Genomic DNA, 27,020 nt, shown 5'->3' on the forward strand with positions numbered 1-27,020 from the left:
TCTTTTCAACAAACCTCAGTGGCTCCCTTCCCCTATTCCCTATTTTTTTTGTTGGCCAAAATCTGTATTGTTCAAGGTCCTAGGGATCAAATCTCTAATTCGTGAATAGACCACTCCAGCCCTCCTAGGCCCCAAAGTTCACTCTGAAATAGCAGCACTTATAAATTTGATAGTTTGACAAACACTGAGACCAGCAGAACGGGGGAAATCATTTATGGGAGGGATGCAACCCCAGGGCTTTGCACATGCAAGGCATGTGCTCTACCACTCAGGTCTGCCTTGGGTAATGTGTTATGCAGCAATAGAAAACTGAAAATCATATACACAGGCTCCATAAGAGCCGAAAGACAAGTCCAAACCAATGCTGTTTATCCCACCACTTATACTTACACTTTACTTATACTCTTACCAAGACAACAGAAAGAAGAGGTTTCAATATTTTATTCAAGTTTTATTTTAAGTGATGTTAATTACAGCATTTGAAGGGGAGGATCTAATTCCACACAAAATGGAAGACTCTAAAATGTACCCATTAAAATGCTAAAAAAAAAAAAAAACAAACCAAGTGGCAAAAATATAACCCAAGAGTATAATTGAGATTCCGGGGGTCGCCCCGTGTGATTGGTCACAGAGCTCTTCTCAGCCAACAGCTGGAGCTCTCAGAAGCTGTTTCATAGTCTGGCGCGAGGGTGAAAAAAAAACACAACGTGAGAGGAAAATAAATCCTGAATTATTGGCTTCATCACATTCACCTTCTCCACCCCAAAATGGCACAGAAGAAACAGTTACCACACCCTGCAACTACTTTTGGTGTAAAGGAGGTGATGGGCTGGGGTGGACACGGGTCACGAAGATCTGTCTAAAAATGTCCCTTTCAGATGAATCTGTACACACCATCGAACTTCAGATTGAGCCTCTCCATGATTAGGCCAGGGAACCAAGGTTTAATTCTCAGGAAATCACAATTTCATTCATTTAGTCAACGAGCATTTACAGTGTCTACATATGATCAGCTCCCACTTGCAGCCATGTCTAGATTGGGGGAAAAAAAAAAAAAGGAACCTGACATCTCTAGAGGGGCTGTTTCCTCCCTGCCCCCAAGTCTTCAGCTGAAAGGACCTTTTTTTTTTTTTTGGAACTGGATTTTTCTGTACCTCTGAAAGGGTAACACCTTAAAGCTGAATCATCTTGAACCTGGAGGTCTAACATGATATTTAGCAATACTTGCATCCCAGACAGACAACATTTAAAAGGTACACTAAATTCTGAAGGTAGCTATGCTGCAAAATAGTTTAGTTTAAAATTAAACGATTGTACAGTATTCATTTATGCTTGAAATTCCAGTCCTAGACCAAGCTTGTGGCCACCCGCGTTGACATTCTTGCCGTCCAGCAGAGCTGACAGTGTCAGTTTGATACCTATGGGGTGAGGGGTGGGGGGTGGGGGATGCAGACCAGGGAGAACAGAGGGAGGGGTATGGGAGAAAGAAAAGAGAAGAAAGGTTAACTCGATGAGGACTGCTGCCAAGGCACACAGCAAAAGACACAGCAGGGCCCAAGCCACAGTCCTTCAATCCCTGTGACTTGCTACTGTCTGATCTGTGGTGATCTTGCACCATTATTATTCTAAAGTCAGTGCAGGTGTACCATATGTGATGCCCCCTGCCCTGTCCTCTCGCCGTACCCGCTACAGCAAGTTTCTCTCCGGGACCCACACAGTAGAGCCTCCTCAGAACCAACCCCAGCCCTTAATCAGACTCTTAAAGGTCATACACACACACATACACACACACACACACACACACACACACACACAAACTGCACAGACTACCCACACATAAACACTCTGTCCGTCTCTCTCTCTCTGCTACTGACCCTAGCTAGAGGAGCTTGACTGTGACACCGTGTAATTTTAGATTTTGAGGTTTCAAAGGTCCAACTTGACAAAAATAACTCCAAGGAAATAGTATCTCCTATTGCTCTAACACACCCTGGTCTGGCCACACTAACTCTTCAGGGGAAACCTGCAAACCAGTGTTCCAATCTCTAAGTTCTTTTATAGTAAAATGATTTGAAAGCTAGTTTTGAGAACCTGCCATAAATAAGCAGCAGATCTTATGTGCTGGTAATAACAATAGTCAAATGGAAACCAGACTTGAGAACCCTCTGAGCAGACAAAACCAGTTTTGTTATACAAGCAAAGCTTAATTTAGCTTATTTTGCAAGACTAACTTGACCTGGGTCTTTTCTTGCTTATGACTCTGGAAATCATGAGCACAACTTAATCCATTTCCCAAAATTGATATAAGGTCACCTCTGAGCAACTGCCGATCCTATAAGGAAATTCATAGGCTTTAACCAATCACTGTGCAGAGGGCACAACGGGGTCTCCCCATTATCTAAGCTGCTTTAAAGCAACACTCCCATAGGGCTCAGGGATGTGGCTCAGATATAAAGCATTTGCCTTGCGTGTGTGAGGCCGAAGGTCTGATCCTAGCTCCACAAGAAGAATAAAAATTTTAAAATACAGCCATACACCCAAGGTCGCATTCCATGTTTGGTGCAAATGTTTCCCATTCATGGTGGGTACAAATAAACTTCTATAGTGTGGACTCACTCCTTTTGCTTTTGTCATTTCTAACCTCTGACAATTCACAAGAGAAAAAAGTATATATGGAATTAACAAAGTGTCTCTGTAGCAGTCTTGCCCTTTCCCTGCTTCTCTGAGTCTCACCACATGCTTTAGAATGACTCGGAACTCCCTGATTAACATTTCACTAGAAACCTTTATAATACTCATCTACAATGTGTTTTGCAGGCACTTGAGAAGAATAAACATAAAGCAGAAAGTCAGATTCCCAGTGTTTTTAAGACAAGAGCATACACAAAGAACACATACCTGGCTTTAGGGTTTGAGTGTATCCTAATCCTATCAGGCTGGAATTGTTCACTTTAGCCTAGAGAAGAAAAGAACAAGAAAGAGGGAACATGTTAAGTTCTTCACACTTCCATTTTCCAAACAGTGAAATAATCAATCAATTCTAAACTTCAAAACTTTGGGGGCTAGAAAGATAGTACAGTTGGTAAGGTGCTTTTCCTTCACATGGCCGACCTTGGTTCAATCCCCAGCACCCCACCAAATGGTCCCTGATATCTGCCAGGAGTGATCTATAAGCTCAGAGCTAGGAGCAAGATCTGGGCACAGTTGGGTATGGCCTAAAATAACAAAGAATCAAATTCTCTTTCTTCATGAGAGCCTCCTTTAAGGGATTGACTCAGGGTGCAGAGACGGACAGCAGTTAAGGCGCTTGTCTTGCACATGAATGACCTGGGTTCAGTCCCTGGCTTCACAAATGGTACCCTGCCAGGAGAGATCCCGGAGCACAAGACAGGAGTAAGTACCACCATGAGTGTGGCTCAAAAGACAAAATTTTTAAAAAGGTGAGGTGAGGGGACTCACTCAATTCAATATGAAATATGTCCACTTTAGGTGCCAGGGCTTAGAAGGGAAATTCAGACCCAGCTCTTTTTTAAATGTTTTCTCACCAAAATGTTTCAGCTAAAGGCAAGTTATTACTGGAGACAGAGAGCTAGTTAAGTGCTTGCCTTACATGTGGAGAACTCAGAACCCTATTATGATCGCCCCCAAAATACAAATTAAAAAACCCATAAGCATCAACTGTCACTGTCTCTGTCCTCCTGTTGTTCATCGATTTGCTCGAGCGGGCCCAGTAACATCTCCATCATGAGACTTGTTGTTACTGTGTTTGGCATATTGAATACGTCACGGGGAGTGAGATACTCTCGGTAGCTTGCCGGGCTCTGCGAGGGGCGGAGGAATCGAACCCGGGTCGGCCGGGCCAGCTGCGTGCAAGGCAAACGCCCTACCGCTGTGCTAAACATCAACACTATTGTAAATTTAAAATTACAATTTTAAAACAAGAGAAAACCTTAGGGTTCAAGCTTAGCCCCTCTCCATCTGCAGCCATGGAATGGGGATCTGGTGGAGGGAGGCGAAAGAGCAAAGACCACTTCACCCTCCGCATATTCCTGGGCAAGTGACTTGGCAGCCCTACACCTTCAGTTCATTCCAGCAACAGAATCATGAGAAGAACAAAGCGTGAGGATGCAATACAGCGATCCTTAGAAAGCCAGCTCCCCGCTGCCCGGTCGGCAAGGTCAGCCCTATTAGGGTGACCACACCCCTTGCCACAGCACACAACTCGCCCGTGCAGAGCTGCAGACACCCACCGAGAAGCAGGCATCAGGGTCAATCTGATACTTGGCTGCTATGCCGAAGCGAGTATTGCTGTTGCCTGCGGTCCAAGCTAGGTTAACGGCCGTCTCCAACTTCTTGTTCACCTTCTGGTAAATGGAGCCACCAAACTCTGTCCCGTCATTTCTGCAAAAAGAAAAAAAACCACAGAAGAGGAAGGTGAGTCGGGGTAGGGTTGTGCCTGTCCCATGAGGCCAAGGACCTTGTAAAATGGACTGAACTGATTGAAAGCAGAAACTGAATTATGGAGAGACTGTGAAGGAAGAAACAGACTCCAGGCCAGGAAGATTCAGGAAGAACAGGGCTATAAAACAAAAAAATTTGGGGGGGCGGGGGGTGAGTCACATCCAGTGATGCTCAGGGTTACTCCTGTCACTGCACTCAGGGATTACTAATTACTACTGGGTGAAGGGGAGGGCCATACAGGATGTTGGGGATCAAACCTGGGCTGTCCACATGCAAGGCGAGCGCCCAACCCACTGTACTATCTCTCCAGACCCAGAACAAGGTTATTACATCCTCACAGGGAACTGAGGCGGACAGTTAACTGCCCAGGTTGTATGAAACCTAAAATTCACTCCCAAAATAGTCTCTGAACTGGAATTAACCAATAGGACAGTGAGCTTTCTGGATGTCAAGTGATTTCTTTCTGCTGCTGCTCATGCTACTTCCTTTACACATGCTTTTATCGTGAAACCAAGAGGGAAAATCAGCCAGAAAAGGAAGAAAGGCAGGGCCACTCGTGACCCTCAGAAGGCAGGTGCACTTCACAAAACTACTGTGGTCAGGATTGACCCAGCCTCTTGGAGAAGCCACTGCAAAATAGCTCCCCTATTGTTGGACCGACAGTACAGCAGGGAGGGTGCTTGTCTTACATGTGGCTGGCTGGGGTTCAATCCCTGGCATCCCAGAGTCCCTGAGCAATGCCTGGAGTAATTCCTGAGTGCACAGCCAGGAGGAAGCCCTGAGCACTTCTGGGTGTGGCCCCAAATCCAAAAACCAAATCAAAACAAACACCCCCTCGAGTTCCAACCCTCCATCTGCTCGTGGTGCCTATGATCATAGTACTTTTTTTTTGTTGTTGTTGTTTTTTTTTGGGGGGGGGGGTCATAACCAGCGATGCTCATGGGTTATTCCTGGATCTGCACTCAAGAATTACTCCTGCCGGTGCTTGGAGACTTTATGGGATGCTGGGGATTGAACCCGGGTCAGCCTTGTGCAAGGCAAATACCCTACCTGCTATACTATTGCTCCGGCCCCAGTCCTGGTAGGTTTTTGAAAGGAGTTACATGCTGTATGGAAAAATGTTTTCATCTTGGAAAAAAAAAAAAGAGGGAGGTGGCAGAAAGAGTAGCACAAAAGCCAAAGTACTGCCTCAAAAGGGTATGGTCATGAGTTCAAGCCCGAGGGGTCCCACAAGCACAGAGTGGGGTCCTGGAGGCTGGCAGCTACATTCCCGGCTCCTTCAAGCAATTTGTGGCCACCACCTCAGAGGTATAAGCCCCAGCAAGCACCCAACTGAAGCAATGCAAGCTCCGTGGGCACCGTGGCTGAGTGTGCAGGAACCACCCCACCCCCTTCAGTGATACAACAGCCAAGGTGTGTGCAAGCCCCCTGGCACAGTAACAAAAATAAAGGGAAGTCGGGGTAGGGGGTGGGAGTAAAGTATTTTTTAAAAAGGAGAAATGAGGGCCAAAGAGACAGATAATACAATGGGCAGGGTTGTTTGTCTTTGCACGTGGCCGACCCGGGATTGATCTCAAGCACCCCATATGGTTCCCTGAGCACCGCCAGGTAATTCCTGAGTGCAGAGTCAGGAGCTGCCCCTGAGCATTGCTAGGTATGGCCCAAAAACATAAAAATAAAGTAATGAAGAGCTGGACTGTAGTTCAGGGGCTGACTGTATGCTCTGTATGTTTAGGCCTTGCAGGGGTGGGGGGGAGTGGAGGGGCAAAGAACGAAATGCAGCTAAGCAAACGCCTGCCTTTCTCCCAGACACACCAGACTGATCTGGCCTCTTTCCCCTCACTTGTACACTTGACATAAGGTAGTAACAAGCCCTGCTTCGGTACATGGGGCACTCCCAGTAGAAATGCACAGCCTGTGAGCTTTTGAACCCAATTTAAAAGTTTTGTTTGTTTGGTTTTGGGCCACACCTGGGGATGGTTAGGTCTGACTCCAGGCTCTGTGCTCAGGGGTCATTCCCAGCAGGGCTTGGGGAACCATAAGGGTGTCAGGGGCTCGAACTCAGGCAAGCATCCTACCAGCTGTACAATGGCTCTGTTTCCTTTATCACAATTGTAAATCCAAAAACTGCTATGTTTGTGGTATCTTTGCAACGACCTTCTCCTATTTTACCTCTCGTAAATTCACATGATCTCCTTTTATTTTTTATTATTTTGCTTTTTGGGTCACACCCAGCAATGCACAGGGGTTACTCCTGGCTTTGCACTCAGGAATTAGTCCTGGTGGTGCTCAGGGGACCATACTGGATGCCAGGAATCGAACCCGGGTGGGCCGCATGCAAGGAAAATGCCCTACCTACTGTACTATCACTCTGGCCCCTCTCATGATCTCTTTTGGCCTCATCTTGTATAAATTCGACACACACAGAGACTTATGTGCCCATCACACCAAGGTATAGAATGGTGCCTAGCACTCCCCCACCCCCAGGGGAACCATTGGACCTTCCACCTCTACAATTTTCCTGTGAGGGCTTTTTTTTTTTCTTTTATTGAATCACTATGAGATACACAGTTACAAAGTTGTTCATGATTGGGTTTCAGTCATACAATGTTCTAACACCCTCTCCTTCACCTGTGCACATTCCTACCACCAATGTCTCCAGTTTTCCTCTCTCCCTCCTGTGACCTTTCAGTTTTAGAATACTCAGCATTTTTTAATAATTATAAATGTCCCTTGAAATAAGTATTACGAAATGTTACCAGTCTAGACACTGAAACCATTTAAGAAGTCACCTCTTTGGTGACCTCTAGTGGAAGGAAAGAAGCGTGGTAAAATGTTTCCAGGTTTTGTGACAAGTCTAAAAGGATTGTAATGGAGGAAATTTTAGTCACCCATAACCAAAATCACACTCAACTTTCATTTTCCAGTGGAATGACAAAGGTGCTTGCTAATGTAGCCTGTAATTTTCTCCTTCCCTCACTCTGTTGCCCAGTGGTTAAAAAGGGGTTTAAAGTTCCATCCTGCAGAGAGAACAATCTGTGTGACTCTGAGAATGCTGCAGAGACAAAGCAACCTTCCCATTTTTTTTTTGCTTTGTTTTAGGGTCACACACCATGGTGCTTGGGGGCACAACTTTCAACGTGTTGCTCGGGGGGTGGCTTCTAGAGACAGATGCTCAGGGACCATGCGGTGCCAGGGACTGAACTGGAGACTACTGCATGCAAAGCATGTCCTCAGCCCTTGGAGCCTTCTCCCCGATGGCTTATTTCTTTTCAACCTTATTTCTTTTCATTTGTTTTCATTTTGGGGTTACCCTTGGCAGTGCTCAGGGCTTACCCCCTGGATCTGTGCTCAGGGGGCCATATGGGGGGCCAGGGAATGAACCCAGGTCAGCCATGTGCAAGGTAAGCACACTAACCACTGTACTATCTCTCTGCCCCCCCCCCCTATTTCTTAATTAAAATTGGAAATGAAAAGGCCAAAGGGATAGTAATAGTGGGGAGGGCACTTACCTAGCATGTACCCAGCATCCTATATGGTCCCTGAGCATACCACAAGTGATTTCCTGAGTACAGAACTAAGAGTTACCCCTGGGCACTGCCAGGAATGGCCAAAAACAATATAACCAAAGGGCTCCAATGTCCCAGAAACTGCCACTGCCCGACATCACACCCTGTGGAAGCTCCCTGGTCACGTTGGGTGTGCCAGTGACAATATTTACTGTTCCTAGAGAGAAAGCACTGACATCTCTTCAGGAAACAGGACAAGACTAGCAGTCACTGGCCTCACTGATTTCCAACACACTCACAGGGATTAAAAACTGAGCCTAGGGAGAAAAAAAATCATGATACCCCTGGCACCACCAGCCCCCACCCCATATTCACGCACACTTACACGTTTGTGTGAAGCTGAAACTCATCGGTCTTGTAGCCGACCGCAAAGTTGCTCTGGGTCACGCGTGACTTGGCAGTCTCAAAGTTCATCTGGTAGCCGGCCAGCCAACCCTCATAGGCCAGCACGAGGGCGCCCCGAATGGAAGGCCCAGCGATGTCAAAATCCACGTCGCAGCCCAGGTTGATGTGCTCCCGCTTGTATCCTGTCTTGATTTTAGCATTTTTCTTCCTGAGGGAAAAGAGATTACAATTGAAATCAGAAGTGAACTATGTTGGTGCATAGGCAAGAAACGCGATTGAGAGCTGGAGCAAGAGTGCAATGAAGAGGGCACTTGCAGGGCCAGAACGATAGCACAGGGGGGTAGGGTGTTCGCCTTGCACGCGGCCAACCCGGGTTCGATCCCCGGCATCCCATATGGTCCCCCAAGCACCGCCAGGAGTAATTCCTGAGTGCAGAGTCAGGAGTGATCCAAAAGACCAAAAAAAAAAAAAAAAAAGAAAGAAAGAAAAAAAGAACGCGCTTGCCTCAAACAGAGCCAAGAGGCAGTCAGTCTGGGCACTGCTGGGTATGGCCCAAAACCCAAAAAAGAAAAAAATAAAGCAATCTTTTAAATAATGAGGGGTTGGTGGGAGGGTCAGAGAGCTAGTATATTAAGGTGCTTATCTTGCAAGGGCTGGCTCAGGTTCAACCCCTGGTACCCTATAAAGACCACCAGCACCACATGGAGTGATCCCCGAGCACACTGGATATGCCCCCCCCCCAAAAAAAATTTTTTTTTAAACCCCATTGTAGGGCTGGAGTGATAGCACAGCCGGTAGGGCATTTGCCTTGCATGCGGCCAACCCAGGTTCGATTCCCAGCATCCCATATGGTCCCCCGAGCACTGACAGGAGCAATTCCTAAGTGCATGAGCCAGGAGTGACCCGAGTGCATTGCCGGGTGTGACCCAAAAAGGAAATAAATAAATAAATAAATAAACAAACAAACAAAAAACCCATTGTAAACAGACTTCCCTATTTAAGGTCAGAGGCCAAAAGACAGCCCCAGAGCTCCCATCAGCAACTGCTGAGCCATCGAGGGCAGAATGTAACCTCTCTTCCTCGGGGAATCCAGTTGGCAGAAATGGCACAATGATGAAATGAGGGTACTACCGTGGGAAAGGTTTAGGAAACAAGCACGGCGGACTATGCTCTCACTTGCAGCTCCCTGCGCTGCATGGAGGAGCTTCCGTGGGCGGGTTAGGGAGAGAAAGGGTCCCCACACAATTAGGGAAGTCAGCAGCGTAGGGTCTGCTGCATCTCCCCCGTCTGCAGCCCGGCTGGCTCCCATAGGACGGCGGAAGTCTCAGCAGCAAGCAGCTCTGCGGGATGGGAGCAGCTTCTCACTTAGCCAGTGAACACATCCCAGACCCCCTCCACGGGAACACAACAGCGAGACAGCTTTTTCTTCATGGAGTTTGTGCAGTCGGTGAGCGTATCATTCAAACAACCCTGTATAGCTGGGACAGACTAGAGATTTGACAGTGCAGCATCCACGGGATCCCCAGGTGTATGTATCTCAGAGAATCAGGCACCGATGTGGAGCCTGGGTTCCTGAGTTCCTGGGGACCCAGGAGGCTGTGAGTTGGACAAGAGCCCAGTCAAATGTGAAGCAGTCAGACTGATTTGCAAGGCTAACTGGGAGTTGCTCCTCTGGCCTGTGTGTGATGGGACCCTGACTGCCTCAAAAGGCCACTGAGGCAAGTTTTGAGGATTTGATGGAGATCAGAAAGGCCAGAGAGTGAAATCAGTTGCAAACATGTCTCTATCGTATCTTTCACTGGAAATCAACAGTGCAAAACAAGATTACAGCTACCAAAGAAAGCTCAAGACTTTGTTCCTGATGGCTCTGTCATCCCCGTACCCAGTGGACATTTTCCACAAGTAAGCTGCATTCCGCCATGTCCGGCCCACCTCACTCACACTTCAATTCCAGTTTCCTCTCCGGGACCTTAGAAGGAGGGCTCCAAACACCATTCCCTGCTAGTGGAACCAGAGCTGCTTAGAGACCTGCTTACAGGACCAGAGAGGTGGCATAAGGGTAAAGGTGCTGCCTTGCATGCAGCTGACCCCAGTTTGGTCCCAGGCACTGTATATGGACCCCCAAGCACTGCCAGGAGTGACGCCTGGGCACACAGCCAGAGTCGCCCCTGAGTACCACCAGTTGTGAACCCTCAAAAGAGCTGATTACAGGGCGTGATATGAACTGGTGAGGCATACTTCACTGCCTTCATGGTCTACTGAGGCTACCTAGCAGAAGAGGATCTGTGTGACAATATGAACACAGTTGCAATGACTAAGACTGAGCCTGGGAAGGGACGGAGTAATAGTATAGTGGGGAGGGTGCTTGCCTTGCACAGGGCGAAGCCTGGTTTGAATCTTGGCATCCCATATGGTCCCCTGAGCACTGTAATTCCTGAGTGGAGAGCCAAGAGTAACCCCTGAATATCGAGGGGGACCCAAAAACAAACAAACAAACACTGGGCCTAGGGCAGCAGCAGTATATAGCAGGGAAGGCCTTTGCCTTGCACACAGCAGATCCCCGGCAGCCTATACATAGGATCCCACAAGCCTTGCCAAGATTGATCCCTGAGGGTAGAGCCAGAAGTAAATGCCAGGTGTGCCACCCCCCAACCCCAAAAAGTGGCAGGGGGAGGGGAATCGGGTCTCTCCAAACTACCAGATGAAAAGCTGCTGCTGCTCTAAGATGTGACAGGGCCCACGAGCAGCAGTGTGCACCAGCCTTACTACTGCACACGGCACGTGGCAAACCTACGTACATCCCCCATGCTGGATCCTGGCCAGCGGCCCGGCTGTCCTAGAGAACGGACCAAGCAGGGCAAAAGCCCAAGTCTCGCTCAGGTTTCTAATCCAATTCCCCACCTTCTGCATTTTTCCTTTACCAACGATCAGTGGGGCTTTTTGTTGCTATAATGGTGCTAACCTAGCGAGGAATGGCCCCGATTTGTGTTTCACAAGCTGGTTTTCTCTGAGGTTGATCCTCAGTGCAGCTGCCAGTCCCGAGACAAGCTCTGGAACATCATCCAGATGTGGTCCATGCTCAGCTCCTTCCAGCCATCAGGGAACGTTCCCCGGCTATGCTCTCAGTCGCGCTGGAAAGCTGCTTCCCTTTCCAATTTCCATCACATCCTCAAAACTTTCTTCAAAGACCTTTCAAAATAGGTGCATTCTGGGGCCACAAGCTTGGTTTCTAAACACGATTATTGTTCTTCAATAAAATGTTTCAGGGCTTCTTGGAGAACCTCACAAGTGGGCAAGAGCAACTGGAAAATGAACAACTTCAGAAAAAGAACTCAAAGAGGGGCATGACAAAGCATGCAGGATGTTGACTTGAAGAACCCCCAAAGCCTAGATTTGGGACAATGAGTATCTAAATAAAGTAACTGTGAACTACAACCCACAAAACAAACGCCCATGAACCCACATTAATATGAACAGAGGGAAAGGAGGAGCTTTTCTCTTCATTATACAAACTAATGTATGTATAAGAATGATAGAAAAAGAAAACCACCATTTGCCAAGCATTACACAATTGCTGAACCACCAAGGAATGCTAATATTCATGATTCAAAGTCAGAAAATAAAGTACTTGGTAGTGCCAAAGAAACTCCCCCCGAGATACTCACACTGACAAAGAGAAAAGAGAGAGGAACGTGGCAGACACCACTTAACCCAGTGACTCAAGTGACAATCACCAGCAACGAGGCACGGTGAGGTACATATACCTCTGGATATCATGCACTAAGAAGAACCTAAGACAGTACCTCTATGGTTGGCAAAACTATGCAGCCTGAGTTTAGTATGAGGAAGCAACACATCCACACTGAAGGGCTTGACTAAGTAATCAGCAATCCAAAAGTGCAAAGGTCATGAAAGACAGAGCTAGACTATGTCCCAGACCACAGGAGACAAAGGCAACCTGGCATGAAACACAAGGCAGTTTCCTGGACCGAAGCACGGACTAGAAATAAGGCACCAGCAGGATCACAGACTGGTTAGTATCAGCATGACATCAGCATTAATCCGTTGCTTGTGATCAGGTTATAGTTATGTAATGTGTGCACATTAGGGGAAGCCAGGTCAAGGGTATAAGGGATCCACACATGCTATTTGAGGAACAATGCTTATATATGGTAATTATACATTAATTTCCAAATTATGGGCTGGAGCCATGGTATAGCCATAGCTGTCTTATATGCAGCTGACCCGGATTCAATCACTGGCATCCCATATGGTCTCCCATACACTGCCAGAAGTGATTCCTGAGAGCAGAGCCAGAAGTATGTCCTAAGCACAGCTGGGTGTGGCAAAAAAAAAAAAAGATAATTAAAACTAAATCAAGGGGCCAGAGACACAGCACAGTGGTGGGTAGGGCGTTTGCCTTGCACAAGGCCAACACAGGTTTGATCACCCACGCCCCAATGGTTCCTGACTACTGACAGGAGTGAACCCTGAGCAGTCAGCTGTCACCAAAAAAATAAATAACGGAAAGTAAATTTTAAAAAATGGAGTCAGAGTGAAAGTACAGCAGGTAGGATGTTTGTTTTCCATGTTGTCAACCTGGATTTGATCCCTGGCACCATATTATGGTCCCTGAGCCTTGCCAAGAGCGGTCCCTCAGCACAAAGCCAGGAGTAAGCCCTGAATACCCTACTGGGTATGCCCCTGCTCCATCCCACCCCTCTACACACACACACACACACACACACACACACACATACACACAAAATACATTCTTTTATGTATATTCCTGCATAGCCTAGAGAACTCTGAAAGCAGGAAATCCTTTATGAATTCCCAAGTATGCCTTATCAGGGCAACAAAATCAAGGATATGGGCATATGTTCAAGCCCCTTTCCCTATCAGAGGATCCCTAGATCATTCTCTCTCATTCTCTCTCTCTCATTCTCTCTCTCTCTCTCTCTCTCTCTGTTTGGGAGCCACATCCAGCGATGCTCAGGGCTTGCTCTCCTAGCAGTGCTCAGGGGAACCACATGCAATGCCGCAGATCAGGCCAGGCACTCTACCAGCTGTACTATCTCTCCAGCCCCCAGCCCCCTTATCCCTGCAGGATGCCTGGGGGGATCTGAAGACACCTGGCAATGGCCTTTGTAGCGTCCATAAATGCAACTCACAAAAAAGCCCAAGTCCACTCGGTCAGAAGGCCCATCAGGGGATCATGCAGTGCCAAACAGCAAACCTGGGGCTCCTGCATGTAAGCACACTCTCAACTCTGTAGGCCAGTTCCCAGCCCCAGAGGCAGGTAACTCTTCACAGCCACCATGAAAGCACCAGACACACTGGATATACCCTCAAGCCTGTTGTATCCATGGCTGGAGTCGTGGCTGGGGCAATAAAGTGCAGCCTCAGGAAACTCGGGTCTGCTGTCCCTGGGCAGGAAGCTGCAGCAAGGTCACTCCAAGCCTGAAAGATGGGGCTGCCAGCCGGCTGGCCCAGACGGCTTCCACACTTCACCCGACTGCCCTACAGTCCCAACTGTCCACCTCCCTCACAGGAAATGGCGTCCCCCACTGAGTGAGGAACCCGCCCCACAGTCTTTACAGCAGGAGAACAGTAATAAGAGAGCAGAATGGTAGGATCTTGGTGGAACAAACAGCCGAGACACTTACCCAGTGTTTGGAGAGAAGGATGAATCAAAGGTCAGTTTCAGGCCACGTGCGAGCTGAACAAAAAGAAAAATTGCCAGGAGGGTTAGTACCAAGGGCTGGTCTGCAGCTTTTGACTCAAGGAGGGTCCACTCCCATGCATGCCCTCCTGGTACCTGGTCTTCTACGGTGATCTCAGTGCCTAGCGTGTTGTCCGTGTTCCATTTCTCAGTGAATGTGAGCCCATACTCGGTCCACCGGTACTTGGTTTCCAGGCTGCCTGTCACCTTGGTGGTCTCTGTGTTGGCGGAACCTGAGCTTGTAAATTCCTAGGAAGGAGACAGGAAGTCATGGGGCCTGCAGGACGCTCTTCACAGGGCACCAAGCCACCCCCAAATGGACAGTCCGCTCCTTGATGCAAGAGTTTGTGCCTGGATGTGTGTGTGGGGGTTGGGGGGGGGGGGCAGGGTCTCTTAGCATCCAATCGGATATGTGAGTGCAGGAGTGACTCAAGCAGATGGCTCATTACAGGCACCTTAGGAGAAACTGCTCTTGGGGAGGAGGCTTCTTCCCTCCTACCCCAAACTCCTGACAGTTCCCAGAGGCTCCCCCACTTCCGGCCCACTCACGGCACAGAGCAAAAGCCTCCAGCAAAGACGACTCAGCAGGAATTCCACCCCCAAGCTTCTCCCAACAATCACTGTAGGCACAATTTAAAGGGCATCACTACTTTCCTTTGTCTTGCTTTGTTTTGTTTGCTAACAACTATGTGGCATTATTGAACACAGGTCAAGTGTGAAATCAGAAACCAAGGAGGTCTGCCCTGTACTCTGGTGCTAGTCACAGGTGCTGAACTGGGGGCTGCAGCCTATGGTCACCCCCAACTCGTCCCACAGAGGATATATAATGAAGGGGAGGCCCCAAAACTGCCACGAGCCAAACAAGAGCCTCTATGGGACTCAGCCGTCCAGAACTTGGCAGTTCTTCCTGGGACCAGCATTGCTCCACAGGGCTCAATAACTTACCAGTCCATTCTCAGATTTTGTTTTCAAATCGAGCTTTATTAAACCAAACCCTAAAAGAAAGAAAAGGACTGTCAATAGACCCAGTAATGAGAGCAGCAACTGTCTCAGGACAACTGTTTCCCATGCTGGTCGGGCAGCTTTAAGGACTAATGCTCCTGCTTTACATCCTGGTACCTCAGATTCAGTCCCCGGCACCACTCATCCCCGACTCCACACTAAAAGGAGCCACCACACCCCCAGGTACATCCCCAAACAAAACAAAAATGCCCTCAGAGAGGTGGGCTGCCTCTCCCGGCCCCGGCCTGCCTGGGTGTGCAGCGCAGTTGCCTGGGAACAGTGGCGAATGCAACAGGCCCAGGCCCCATCTGAGCCCCACCTGATCCCCACCTGCATTCCCAGGGGGTCTGCGAAGGAACCTGACAGCCCAGCACGCGCCCAAGGACTGGCTAAATTTAGAACGTGGGCGCCACCGCAGCGCATGCGCAGAGCTGCCAGAGCTGGCAGAGCCAGCAAGGAGGGGCAGAGACAGCGCACGGACGCGCTCGCCTGCACAGCAGCAGCCAGGGACCTGGGCCCAGCACCTAGGCCTCAGCTCTTGCCCTGAACGTGCTGAGGGCTGGCTGTGCCAAGTCGTCATCACTGTGGTGGGGAATCCTCCCTCCCACCCCTCCCTACACTACCCCACTTCCCAACCCTCCAATCCCTATGCCCCAGCCCTAAGCTAGGAGCAGGACCCTGGGGCACCACTTACCATAGCCCTTGGTGAAGACATCTCGGGCAGGTTTGCCAAGATCGACATACGTGGGAGGCACAGCCATCTTCTGCTACAATAAAAAAAGCCCTAGAATAAATACCTTGGCAATTAGGGAAACTGCTTTTCTTTCAATTAAAGTGATTAGGTATAATTAACAACCCATAAAATCACTAGCACTGAGCTCCAGGTTCTTCCCCTGCCAGGTGAGGAGGTTTCCTTTTCCTGACACCCCCTAAGTCTTTGTTGACAGCAGCTTGGCCTTGACCCTTGGGCAACCAACATCAGCACGGGCACAGAACAGAGAAGGAGTCAGTAAATATTTGTTGAATGAGTTAACTGTCAAAGACAAATTCCCATGAGCCAGCCACTTGACTGGATTACAGAGCTCTCACCAGCATACAGTATCTCCTTTCAAAATGTTCAACGCTAGGCCGTCTATTGCACTAAATAAAAACCAGAGCTTTTCAACCCTCTTCTCCATATTCATGGGGCACCTCTAAATGCCAGTAGAAGGGACTCCCCACTTGGACAAAACCTTGGCATTTCAGGGGAATGTGCTTTTACAGGACCCGGTTTCTCCAAGAGATACCTTGAAACCTAACTGGCAACTACTTATCACAAGGACTGAAAAACAGACATCCTTCCAAGCTACTCCCCAAATTTCCCAACTCTTTCTGAATGCCAGTGTGATTACTATTTTCTCATTAATGAAGTAATAGCTTTATCGAGGAAACACAAGTGAGCAGAGAGAATTCCCTGGAGTAAAAGGAGGAATCGCACACCCAGGTAGGGAGGCATGCAAGACCAGAGTGGCATGCACGTGACATTATTTTTCTAAATCAACAATCAAGTACTAGATGGGTTTGCTACAGGGCATGAGGCCTGTCAACACAATGTATTCAACATTTCAGGGGGCTACATAGACAGCACAGGGGTTAGAGCACTTGCCCAGCTGGTTCACAGCCCCAGCACTACACAGGGTCTTCCCAGCACTACCAAGGGTCACTCCTGAGTAAAGCCAGGAACGGTCCCTGAGCATAGCTGGATCTGGCCCAAACCCAAACCCATCCCCAACACCCCTTCTCCTCCCCCCAAAAAAAACAAATACCTGAACATTCCAGGAAGTTAAAAAGAAACCAAATTGCCCTTGCCCAAATTCTTGGATACACAGAATTAAGAGGCTCGCAGTGCAGGATACATGAGGTATATCCAGGCAGGAGGCAACCAGGACTGGAAGGCACCTTTTCCACTTTGTCCATCTCTACAAGCATGACCCACCAGGAGCCCAGTACTCATGAGGATGGTGCCATTGACCCACACCTATAGGCACAAAACCCGTCCCTGCCTGGCAGATGCCCTAATAAGAAGTAACATGCGCGTGACCTCAGTGGCTCGCACTGTGATCCTGAGCCCTTTTGACTCAGAAGACATGGAAGGAGACCGGCTTCCCGCTCCCCAAGAGAGAAGCCAGAGAGAAGCCGCTCCAGCCAGCACCGCTTTAACACCTCATGCATCAGGTGCTAGTTTGCCTTTCTCAGAGGTTTTACTAATCCTGTCTGGACTACTGCATCCGAGCGTGCACGCTGCCTGGGGAGCTGTTTACGCTGCCCTATTTTTGTTGCAGTTGTCATTTCCTGCACAGGATCAGACAGGAGCTTTGGGCAGCTTAGTCCCCGTGAGGGTCAGGGCCCAGAGGCCCCGGGGAAAGTGTCCTCTAGTCCAATTATTCTCAACTGAACCTCTGTGGGGCCCCAAAATCTGCCAATGGGCCACGAGTGAAAACCATGTAAATGGGGTCAGGGCACAAGACCTGCGGCCTAAAGAATTGGGCAGGGGGCCACTGGAAGGAAACGGGTTGGAAGGTAGCCACTGTCATGGGGAAATGCTGCTCCAGACTGTCCCTGCTGGCTCCTTCAAGTCTGGGGACGCCCCTTCTAGTATCCCCACTCAGAGACAGAGCAGGAAGACGTTCACCAGGTGCTCCAGCCAAGGAGGGGTGAGGGGGCCACCCCTGATCAAAGGCTGAGCCATGGCACTCTACCCCACCAACAGTAATGTGGGATCACAGATCCCCAAACCCGCCCCAGCTGGCCACACACCCAGGCCCCTGGGGAAAGGAAGAGACAAGAACTTCCCAAGGACCCTCCCCATCCCCAAGACCCACCTCCCTGAACTCTCAGCTCGGGCATCAAATATCTCCTCAATGCCCTCTCCACGGTCATCCCCAAATCTGAGCCCACTCTATCGAACACTCCTCCCGCAGCAACCTCGCCCCAAATCCACAGCACTAAGCAGATCAGTGCACAAGGCCATGGCGCTCAAGCTGCAGGTGGGGCCAGGCCTGAAGCAGCACACCGTCTCTGTCACAGACCACCTCCCACCCCACAATTGATTCTGCTTTTAAGCATCTCCCTCTTGCCACTCCCCCTCCTGCGGCCTTCATCTGACAGGACAGATGAAAGGTCTGGGACTCGGGCAGCTTCTCCCAGACACGCAGGTTCCTGCAACTTCACACACAGAATCCAGGGATGTGGCTCAGTCTTGCCGGGGGGAGGCCCTGGGTTCAATTCCCGACACTGCCCCCACCCCCACCCCTGCACCACCCAAACAAAAACCCAGCATTCAATAAATGCCCATTCAGCAGTTCTTGGGACCTGCTTCCCAAACAACCTGTCGGTCAAAACAACTGTGTGCCCTGGTATTTTCTCAATCCAGGACTGGAATGGGGAGAATCGGGTACCCTACTTTGTCTCCACACTGCCTGCATTCCCTCCGAGACTGAAACCTGGCCCTGGCCACTCCCTCCACCTGGGTCTGCTCCAAACTGCTCACCTGTCTCGGGACAGCTACCCCTGGGTCCTGAGGAGCTTCACTGGGCGCTAGGCAGGAAGAGGGGAACAGACACCCCCACTGGAAAGAGGGAAGTGTGGGCGCATGGGCAGATCTGCCCGTAGGCACCCCTGACTGAGAAGGACCGATCCATCACTCACAGCAGCAGGGGGAGACCTGGTTCCCCTCCACCGCCCCAGCCTACCTTCCCTTCCCCTGGCTGTCCTTGAGCAGATTGTGCAAACTCCAGTCCAGCTGAGCAATGAAAACCCAGTGCTGGCTGGAGGCTGGGAGGGGAGAGAGTAGTCCAGGCCCGGGGCTGGTGACACTTACATAACCGCGTGCAGCAAGGCCGGTGGGGTGGGACAGAGCTGTCTTGACTCATCAGCTGCATCCCAGTGACAGCTGCTCTTCTCACTGCGCCCTTATTCCACCCCCCTCAAACACATAGCCACCCCCAAACCACTGCCTTGAATTCAAAGCTTCCTGCCTGGGGCCCGTCAGGCACACACGTATGCAAAGCCTGGGAAAAGCAGAGGGTGCTGATGCCACAGCCAAGCAGGGTGGGTGTCCCATGGGAATGTTCGCCCCATGAGCCCATCCGAAGAGCATCAGTGGTTTTATAAGCGGGGAAACCAAAACAGAAATATGGGCTCTGACACAGTGGCAAGTTTCCGGAAACGACAGCGGAGCCAGGAATGGGAGCTCCCTCTGCAGGAGAGGCAGCTTCACCTGGGTGGGGTCACTGGCACCCTCAAACTCACTTTGGCCTAAAGATAACTGAGCTCAGGGGCACAGCCTTGAAACTCAGCACCTTGGAAGTACGCTGACTCAATCAAAGCTGAGCGTGAACTTTGTTCCAAGGGCCCAGAAAAACCACTGGACAGTGATAGGGATTTCTCACTCGAGAAGGGGTGAGGCAAGGACCGGACAAAGAGTACAGCAAGTAGGGCATTTGCCCTGCAGGAGGTAAAGCTGGATTCGATCCCCAGCATTCCATATGGTCCTTCAAGCCTCGCCAGGAGTGACTGCAGAGCCTGGATTAAGCCCTGAGCACCCCTGGGTGTGGCCCAAAGCAAAAAAAAAGGGGGGTGGGGGGCGGGACAATGAAATGATACACTTTACTCCAGTCAGGCTTGATCATGCCCTCTCACACCAAACTATGTCCAGTGCTCCCTTCTGGAGAAAGCATCTGGGCAAAGCTCAGTGGGCACATGCTAATCCTCAAAGTCATTCCTCGGCTCAGAACCCACCTCCACAGCAGTGCACCCAAACATGGGCTCACAGGGTGCCCAGCACAGTGTGGCTGCTAACATAGGATCCAGAGGCACCCTTGATGTCCACCAATAGCAAATTTTAGTTTTTATTTAAGTAGCTGCCAGAGACATAATACAAGAGGGGATGCATTGCCTTCACTGGGGTTCAAATCCCTGGTACCACATAAGCACCCCTGAGCACAGCCCAGGGTCAGTCTTAAACACAGAGCAAATAAGCCCTGAGCATTTTTTTTAAGGCAAGGGCTGCAGTGATAGTATAGCAGGGAGGGTGCCTGCCTTGCATGCAACCGACCTGAGTTCCATACCTGGCACCCCTGAGCACCGCCAGGAGGAATCCCTGAATGCAGAGCCAGGGGTAACCCCTGAGCATCACTGGGTGTGACCCCCAAAGCAAAACAAACAACAAAATTTTTAAAAAAAATGTCTTGAGATGCAACAGAAGTAGAGGAACTGCCTTGAATGTACTAGCCCCCAGATCTGATCCCTGGCACTGCCTGCTTGCCACACCAAATATCATCAGGAGGGGTCCTGGCATAAACCCTCACAGAAAATAACAAAATGAAGGCATTTGCAAACTCAGGAGTACCACCTGACAGTCAAAAGGGAATACGGTGGTTTTTCTATACATAAAGGCAAAATAATAATAATGATAATGACGCAGTAAGATGAAAAAAGCAAGTCAAGGAGATGTGTGAGGCTGGGGAATGCAAGGGTAACCTTCGCAGAGACACGTCACACGTCTGAAGCCCTGCAAGGCTGGAGACGCAAGTGGAGCAAAAAAGCCAACATACTGATCATGGCAGCCTCGGGTTGTTTTGGGAAAGCAAAGGAGGTTAAAACAGGGAATTCCATTTTTATTGCCTTTCATTAGTCACTTATGGTGATTAAGAATGGAAAATTTGGGGGCTGGAGTGATAGCACAGTGGGTAAGGCGTTTGCCTTGCACATGGCCCAATCTGGGTTCGATTCCCAGCATCCCATATGGTCCCCCGAGCATGGCCAGGAGTAATTCCTGAATGCATGAACCAGGAGTATCCCCTGTGCATCGCTGGGTGTGACCCAAAAAGCAAAAGGAAAAAAAAAAAAGGAAAATTTGTGGGGCTGGAGCGATAGCACAGCAGGTAGGGCGTTTGCCAACCTGGGTTCAATTCCCAGCATCTCATATGGTCCCCTGAGCACTTCCCACACGCCAGGAGTAATTCCTGAGCGCATGAGCCAGGAGTAACCCCTGTGCATCGCAAGGTGTGACCAAAAGGTAAAAAAATAAAAATAAGAATGGAAAATTTGAGCTGGAGAGCTAGTACAGGAAGCAAGATGTTTGCCTTGCCTATGGACAAGCCCAGTTCAATCCTTGGCACCAAATATGGTCCCCCCCTTTATTGCCAGGAGTGATGATCCTTGAATATAGAGCAAGGAGTAAGCCCTGAGCACTGCTGGGTGTGCTCAAATGCCCCCACTTCAAAAAGGGAAGAAATTCTGAAACCCCACCTATGTGTCTGCAAGTGTCTCACTGTAACAGAGTGTTAAGATAAAGCCTCCTGCGCTGAGGTAAGACTCAAACCACACAGGTGACAGGGCCTGTGGAAAGCACATTCACACTGGGTAACCCCCATTCACACCCTGTGCCCAGCCAAAAGGAGGAGGCAGCTGGCCCTGCTGTGCTAAGTGTGCAGAAGGTCGCCTGGAGGCACCTGTTCAAAAGCCACTTTCCCCTCCCTCAGCCCTCGGGACACACAAGCTGCAATGCAGAGTGATCACCTCCACTGAGGCTCCTTCAGAAGTGCCCACACGGGAGCACTAGGGCAGGGTGTCTGGGTCTCCAGGTCCAGTCAGGAAAAGGGGAGAGCACAGACCCCGGGGCAGGCAGGCGCGTAGGTGGGTGCGGGGGCCGGCCCGGGGGTGGTGGCCCTCTCCCGCACATGTGCGCCAGGTCTTATTCTGCTCTTGAGACATGGGTAACGACAGCGCCTTCCTGCCCACGTTGCTGCAAGGATTCGGCAAGTCACACAGGATGGTGGGCACGGGAGCGCACCGTCCATGGAGGAGGGAGTCGCTGTCTTCCACCAGGCCCCCTGCACCTACATGCCTCCTGCAGATCAACACGGGCTGTTGTCCAGGCACTCAGGGTTGGGGTCAGCCAAGTGGAGTGGGCACAGGGGGTGTGGGGGGACTGAAGGTGGGGTACCCACCCCAGGCTCCTCTGAACTGCGCAGGTTTCTTGACCCACGGCCCCGCTCCTGCCAGGAGGCCCCTTCCCACACTCCAGATCTTCCCCAGTTCCAACTGCTCCCCATCACACTCAGGCCTAAGGGAGTAAGGACCCGCCCTCCGTCCATTCGTGACTCCCTCTGCACTAGCTTTGAGGGCCCCAGGGGAACTTGCGAACCTGTCTCACCAAGCAGCCATCTCACCCTTACAGTTCCACGGTGCTCCCCTTAGCGAGGGAGACTTGCAGGACAGTTTCCCTACTGCCTTCTAGAAGGCCTGTCAGGGCAAAGCTGGGACGGCCTAGAAGAGGAACATCAGGCCAGCCAGAAACCAGAGCGAAAGCAGCTCTACTGCGCCAAACAGCAGCCACTGCCAGCGGCCAGTCCGCCTCTGCCAGCCAGCGTGCGGGGCCGGAACTCCAGGAGTGCCGCACCCCGCACTTCTCAGCAGGAGGAGGCACCCAAAACCACCGCCTGCAGAACTGCATATGCGCACACAAACACACACACACATATACACACATACACACACACACACACACACACACTCTGTACCTTTACCCGCAGGGCATAAAACATACACATATATACACACACACTCTGAAACCCTCCTCCTGGGTCAACACACACACACACACACACACATACACACATGCGCCACACGTACATGCTCTTCAACCTGGGAGGTGGAGGAGAAGCAGCAAACACACACACACACACACACACACACACACAGAGTCTATACCCTCCTGGGTCAGTATACATACACACACACACACACACACACACACATACTGTACTCCTCCTGGGTCAGCATGAACATGCATACGTGCATACAAACTCTCTCTCTCTCTCTCTCTCTCTCTCTCTCTCTCTCTGTACTCCCTCCCTCTTCCTGGGTCAGCAAACACACAGAGCTTTCCAGGCGTTACTTCTATTTTAAACTCCCTGCAAGCTGGGTCACAGCCAGCACACCATCCCTGAGGCTCAGGAGTGTCACTGCTGTAGGGGCAACATCGTGAAGGGGAGAAGGCCCCGGCTGGAGGACAGCAGGTCAGGAGCCAGAGCAATAGGACAGCAAGTATGGTGTTTGCTTTGCATGCAGCTGACCTAGATTCAACCCCTAGCACCCCATATGGTTCCCTGAGCACCATCAGGAGTAATTTCTGAGTGCAGAGCCAAGAGTTAACCCTGAGCATTGCCAGATGTGGCCCAAAAACAAACAAAAAAGAGGGCAGCAGGTCCAGGCCTGGGTCCTAGGTGTACCCCAAGGCTCCTGCCCTACCCCAGGCAAATTCCCCAGTGCCTGGGTGGCTGCCAGATACACCCCACAGGTAAAAAAAAAGACTACAGTCAGGTGGACTCGCCAGCCAAGGGGTTTCTACTCCGCTGCTTTCTGGGTGTGACCTTGGGCAAGTCCCCACCTGTCAGTACCTCGATGCCCTGCAGCTCTGGGCTGAGCATGGAGAGAGACTTCAACAAAGAGCCCTTAGCACAGGGACAGGTCCCCATGAGGGGAACACGAGCACCGTGAGATCTACAGGACAGCTGCATGGAATCTAGCTCCTTCTATAATGATGGCTGCTGTGCAGGGGGCCAAAAGACGAAAGAATGCGTCCCACCATGTCCCCAGAAAGCCAACCCTTCCCAAAGACACCCCAGCACCACCATCCACCCAACAGACGCATGACTCCCCAAACCGCCATGCCCAAGAGCCAGCCTGCAGCCAGCCATGCATATATGCCCTCGCCCTGGAGAGAAAGAACAACTCTGCTCTACTTCCCACAGGCAGCCGCACCCAGGAACTCCTTGCAGTGGTCAGTTCTGGGAGAGGAGAGCAGGGTGGCCAGGCCCTGTCCCACATCTCGGCTCAGCTCCACTGTGTGCTCAAACCTCCTGGTCTGGGGAAACTTCCAGAAGCGGCAGATCTCTCACTCAGGGCTGGACGGTGGGCTCAGGGTCTCAAAACACAGATGAAGCCCGACAGGAGCAGGTCCTAAATAGCGAATGACTGCACACACAACCACACGCACGAACTCAGGGAGTCGGTGGTGGAGCACACGCTAGCAGGTGCAAGGGTACCCCAGCACCCTGGCAGAGCCCAGTCCGAAGTGATCCTGGTCCTCTGCATACTGTTAGGTGTGGCTCCCACACTAACAGCATTCAATTAAAAAGACCTGTTGTTTTGGAACCATACCCCATGTTGTTCAGGGGGACCAGGAGGTACCGGGTAGGGAACCCGGGCCTCATACATGCAGAGCATGCAGTCAGCCCATCAACCCACTTCTTGAGCCCTAATTTTTCTTTTTCCTGGATGTTTCAGAGATGAAGCTCAAGATGTCGCATATGTGAGGCATGTGCTTTACCATGGAGCCACATCCCCAGCAGCTCAAATCACACTTGTAGGGGAGAAACTGATGCACAAGACAGTGAGCTGAACTACAAACGAGACACTCTGGGCCCTGTCAGAGCTGGGCAGCAGAAGCACAATCTGTTCTCCAGGGCTCTTCCTGCACAAGTCTGGGTAACAGGCTTACAGCACTCCCTGCATTCTCGCCCCAGGTAAGCAGTAAAATGAGCAATGAGCTCGGGTCCGGTCAAGCTGTGAGGAGCCCAGTAGCAACCCCAGGCACCCATGGGGGTACTAGCCCCCTTACTCTCCAAGCATCCTGAGAAGTCACCCCACAAAGTCCTGTGAACCCCTCCCACCCAATATGGCACACTTCGGAAATTCCATCAAGGCCAGGGTGGACTTCGGAACCCCAGAAGTGGGTGACGGCTGGCAGGTGTCCAACAGGACCAGAGAGCCAATTCCTGGATGTAAGGCTCCCCCTGAGCTGCCCCATGTCAGTATCTACAAACAGTCCCTACGGAGAAGCAGGAAGGAAAGGAAGCAGGTGTCCTCCCCAGCCCTCCCAGCCCACTCACAGTGGAGCACTTTCTCATTCTGGGCCCATCCAGCAGAGGCAAAGGAACCACCCACCAGTGCCCTGGGAAGAGGCCCTCGGAGGACAAGTCCAGAAACACCAGTTCTACAAGTTCCCCACGGGGCTCAAAGTCACAGCAGAGCTGGAAGGATGCAAAAGGCGATGTGCTTAAAGCAGTTGCTTCAAACGGCAACTGTTTTGCCGCTCTCTAGATATCTGTGGGTCTGCTAGGCAAGCCTGTTTTCAGGAAGTGGGTGTGCTGTGTGGGTCCCTCAAAACGGATATCCAGGACAGAAGGACAATGGTCAGAGCCTGCAGCCACCCCCTCTGCCCACTCACTAATCCCACAAATACTTCATGAGCACTGAGGACAAGCCACACGCTGGAACGGTAAAACTATCCCTCTGGCAAAAGGGTGCGCACTCGTCCATAAAAAGCAAGCGTGTACTCACCCCCGCAGACCCTTCTCAAATGCCTGCTGGGGGCCAGGTGGCAGCCAACACAAACCCACAAGAGCTTAGGCCTGACCGTGTAGGAATTCGGTCCAGGACTGGGGTGGAGAGAATGGACATGGAGCTGGGCAGTCCACCCTGGCCTGGCCAACAGCATACAGGGGGAATGAAGGAATCCTGACCATCTAGAAAGGAGAGGGCCCAAAAGTCGGAGCCTCATGCAAATCAGACCGCCCAGGTCTGTAATGACTTTCAAACTTGCTGCTCCGGCCTGACCTTGTCCTTCTAAAAACTTAAAACACCTTCCCCACTGGCTCCTGAAAATTCCAGAAAGTTGCCCAAGCCTGGCACACTGATGCTCACTCATGCTTCAACGATGAAGAGGGACAACTGCTCCCATTCTACAGATGAAAACACCGAGGCCTGGGATCATGGCAGCTGGGTGACCTTGGCCAAGTCCCTAAGGCCTCGGGAGCCCAACTCCCAAGACAGGGCTCCAGCATTTGGTGAATGAATGAGCGAGCGAGCCAGGGATCCCTCCTGGGGTTACATCATTTCCCTTTAGGCCTCCTTCTGTACCCCTTAACCTCCGCTGCCCAGGCCGGGGCGTGAGGCCCTGCGGCCTAAGTCGTCTCCGGGGCTCCCATTCCGCCCGGAAGGCGCTGGCACGCGCGCACAGTGCCGGGCGAGTACCAGCGCGGCCGGCCCAGGCCAGCAAAGCTCGTGGTGCAGGACAAGCGTCCCTCCCCAGGCTACAGCGTGGCCCGAGGGGGGTCAAGGAGACCAGAGCGGGGGACAGGGGTGGCGGCCGGGTCCCTGCCTGCCGCGCGCAGGAAGGATCCAGGGCCAGAGGGCGCCGCTGGGGAAGGTCACCTAGACCTGCGGCTGTCCTGGCCTCCACGCGGCGGCCGCTGTACTCCACTCCGCGCGTCTCCGCGGGTCCCGGGCCCCAGCCGCGGGCACCTCCGGATGTCCGGCCTCCCGTTCCCCGGCACGGGCCGCTCGGCGTCGGCCCGCGCGGCCTGCTCTGCCAGCCGCGGGCCAGCGAGGCCTGCTGCTCCCGCTCTCACCGCCGGGGCCGGGCCAGGGCCCCACGCCCTGCGCCGCTCCTCCCCCCACACCTCCTCCTCCTCCCCCTCAACTCCCCCGGGGACCCGGCCGGCGATCTGGGGCGCACACTGCCGCGCCCCGGCCCCTGCCCGTTGCGCCTACCTCGGAGGTGGTGGCGCGGGCTCCGCGGCGGCTACGGCGGGGGCTGCAGCGGGAGGAACGGAGCGAGCGGCTGGGCCAGGGGCGGGGCGGCGCGGACGGCGGCGGCGCGGACCCGCCCCGACCCAGCGCGCCCGGCCGCCGAGCTCCGCCCCCAGGCCCGGCCCGGCCCGCGCCCCGGCCCGCGCCCCGGCCCAGGCGCACGCGGCGCCCCGGCAAGCTCGCCCGCCGCTCGCTTACCTTCCTGCGCCCCGCAGAGCCCGCCGCGGACGCGTGTACCAGGAGCGAGTGCGGGCACGTGGGGTCCCCGCGTGCGCCCG

The 27,020-nt window shown here is 51.7% G+C and overlaps 1 protein-coding gene across 3 annotated transcripts; it reads right to left on the reverse strand.

Annotated features, from left to right (window-relative positions):
- Positions 1 to 423: 423 nt before the first annotated feature.
- VDAC1 (voltage dependent anion channel 1) lies at positions 424 to 27,020 on the reverse strand. 3 transcript variants are annotated; one of them, XM_056124591.1, is made up of 9 exons: positions 26,941 to 27,020; positions 15,797 to 15,869; positions 15,046 to 15,095; positions 14,197 to 14,349; positions 14,045 to 14,097; positions 8,356 to 8,583; positions 4,251 to 4,401; positions 2,899 to 2,956; positions 424 to 1,418 (listed from the first exon to the last, which is right to left on the reverse strand). In XM_056124591.1, exons 2-9 carry the CDS (start codon positions 15,861 to 15,863, stop codon positions 1,327 to 1,329), a joined length of 852 nt encoding a protein of 283 aa, XP_055980566.1. In that variant the 5' UTR covers positions 15,864 to 15,869; positions 26,941 to 27,020; the 3' UTR covers positions 424 to 1,326. The 3 variants fall into 3 exon arrangements, with proteins under 3 accessions (XP_055980566.1, XP_055980564.1, XP_055980565.1); XM_056124589.1 differs by lacking the exon at positions 26,941 to 27,020 and adding an exon at positions 26,704 to 26,846; XM_056124590.1 differs by lacking the exon at positions 26,941 to 27,020 and adding an exon at positions 26,704 to 26,751 and having other exon boundaries at positions 15,797 to 15,866.

This window comes from Sorex fumeus, unplaced genomic scaffold (assembly GCF_029834395.1).
Source record: "Sorex fumeus unplaced genomic scaffold, SorFum_2.1 ptg000051l, whole genome shotgun sequence".
Classification (NCBI taxonomy): Eukaryota; Metazoa; Chordata; class Mammalia; order Eulipotyphla; family Soricidae; genus Sorex; species Sorex fumeus.